Here is a 2,194-nt window from a genome sequence, read left to right as displayed (position 1 = left end):
GGCCGGGCCCGGGGGCGGGGAAAGCGGGGTGGGAAGGAAGAAGGGATGGAAGGAAGGAAGGGCGGTCAATGTCTCAGCTTCCAGACCCGCTAATTGGCTTTTTGCACGTAAATTTTTGAAGTCTAGAAATATTTTCCTCTGCCTGCGGGGCGTGCTGAGCCGGGCCGGGAAGGTAGCTAGAGCTGGCCGAAAAACCTCGGCTATGTGTAGGTTACTGTTTTTATTTTATCTAGGAAGTAAAGTATTGCTGCAGGGGGTAAAGGTGATAGTTTATGAAGCTGGCTGGATAGGGCTGTGCAAAGATTGATTTTGTTTCTGCGGCCTGTCAGGGGCAGCGCTCCTGTGTCTCTCTTCAGTACTGGGCCGGAGCAGCGCCTTAGTTTGTACCACACTGAACTTTCCACTTTATGAAACTTAAGAGCGTTGGGCAACATTTAGTTCAATTGAGCGTTACAGTTGTGCAACAATACAGTTAATAAAACCAGATTTGATGCATAGTTTGCTTCTTCCCCCTGCCCCCCCCCCAGCTATAATGTGAAAACCTCATCATTCTTTGTAAATTAGCTTACGAAATACAGGTTTAATAAATATTGTTTGCATATTTAAGCACACCTTTGACTCTTGCTTTAAAAGGGAACAGTCACATGAATAAATGCTCTTAAGTAGTATTTAGGATTGCAGCAGAGCCGCTATTAGTAAAGTCTCAATACTATGTTTACAAATTGAACACTGAATGTGTCGGTAACAATCACTGGCCTTGAGAAGATGAAAGTAAAATATTTCATTTAATTAATCTGGAAACTACCTAATACCTGACTGAATGAAGGTGTTTAACTAAAGGGTTGTGGGGTTTTTTTACAGCAGAGATGGGAAGGGAGAGCAGGAATAGTTATTTTCCTGTGGAGCCTCATTTCTATGAACAGTGACTTTTGTTGTTTTTACTTTGTCTGTGTTTTAGGGAACCAGAGTGAAATGCACAGGATGCACTAAAATCCTTCCTTGGCTTTTTTTTTTTTTTTTTGTACTTTTCTTCACAATTTTCCTTGTATAGATGGAGGCTTACAGTGGTAGGGATATTGGTGTAGTTAAACTACTTTGGATGAATTAACTGCAGTTGAAAAGGGTCCCTTTCCTGAGGGTAGGCAGGTCCGTGGTGTGGGTTCCCGTTGGCCCCCGTCAGAGGTGTGATCCCTGCATGGAAAGGCTTTTCTCTCTGAAACCCGTAATATATGTTCAATTACACCAGTCAAACCTGTCGTTTTCGAGAGTACAGCTGGTTTTGCTGGGAAGGGGTGAGTTACCATCGTATCATGCTGAAAGCCTTTGCAGCTTTGTTCTTACAGGAAGTCCCCTACTAGTGGTCTTATGCCTACATAGAATATCACTACTTGTATCTGGGTAAAACCATGCCTGGTCTATACAAGGCCATTTGCGACAGCAGAATCTAAGTATGTCTGAAATTGCTCCAGTGAAACATCTTCAATCTATAGCTTGCTAAATACCAGGAAATTATATACAGTATTCTACTGGTAAGATCTAAAACCTATCAGTGTTGGCATGGCACAGAAGGTACTGGTTATTCGTGGAAGGGCCTCTTAAATGTAACTGCTTTCTATTATAATAAATCCATCAAATCCATTATTTTTGCAAAGTTAGTATTAAGGCAGACCGTCGCCCAGCAATACACAGTAAAAAAACATGCTGCTTTTAAAGGGTCTTGCAAGTGATTATTAAGCCACATTGAACTCGAGGCTGAGTTGCCAATAAAGACCCCAGCAACAATTAAATGGTTATAGATAGATTTTGAGGTATTTTACATTTATTTCAGGTCAACTAACCCCACTAGATTACTATTTCATGACACCAGGAGAAACCATATGGGGGAAGAGTCTTCCAGCTGTAGGATTATCCTGGTTTTACAGGACCGGGGATGACAAAATCGTGTCTGTACGCGTATATCCCTGAAAATCGGTTTTGGGGCAGCACGAAGGGGACGTTACCCGGGACAACCCGGCTTTGGTGCGTTCCAGCTAAACCCTTTGGAGGGGGACACGGCGCTGCAGGAGGGCTGAGGCCGGCTTTTCCCGCAGGTGTCATAATATTTATTCGAGGCGGCGGCATTTCCCTTCATCTTTCTTTGTTCCCTTTTAATTTCTCTCCCACCTCGCCCGGCCCCGCCGCCAGCCCCCCGGAG

General features: G+C 43.9%; 1 protein-coding gene across 1 annotated transcript in view; it reads left to right on the top strand.

The window, feature by feature from the left end:
• Positions 1-1,930: 1,930 nt before the first annotated feature.
• The window catches only part of SON (SON DNA binding protein), a 39,458-nt gene continuing 39,194 nt past the window's right edge, over positions 1,931-2,194 (top strand). Inside the window, exon 1 of the mRNA XM_009894917.1 lies at positions 1,931-2,019. Coding sequence (XP_009893219.1) covers positions 1,931-2,019 — 89 coding nt within the window. The remainder of the gene's footprint in view (positions 2,020-2,194) is intronic.

The sequence above is a fragment of the Charadrius vociferus genome, unplaced genomic scaffold (genome assembly GCF_000708025.1).
Source record: "Charadrius vociferus isolate BGI_N301 unplaced genomic scaffold, ASM70802v2 scaffold201, whole genome shotgun sequence".
Taxonomy (NCBI): domain Eukaryota; kingdom Metazoa; phylum Chordata; class Aves; order Charadriiformes; family Charadriidae; genus Charadrius; species Charadrius vociferus.
Note: the sequence above shows the minus strand (reverse complement) of the source record. Positions and strands in the feature narration are given on the sequence as shown.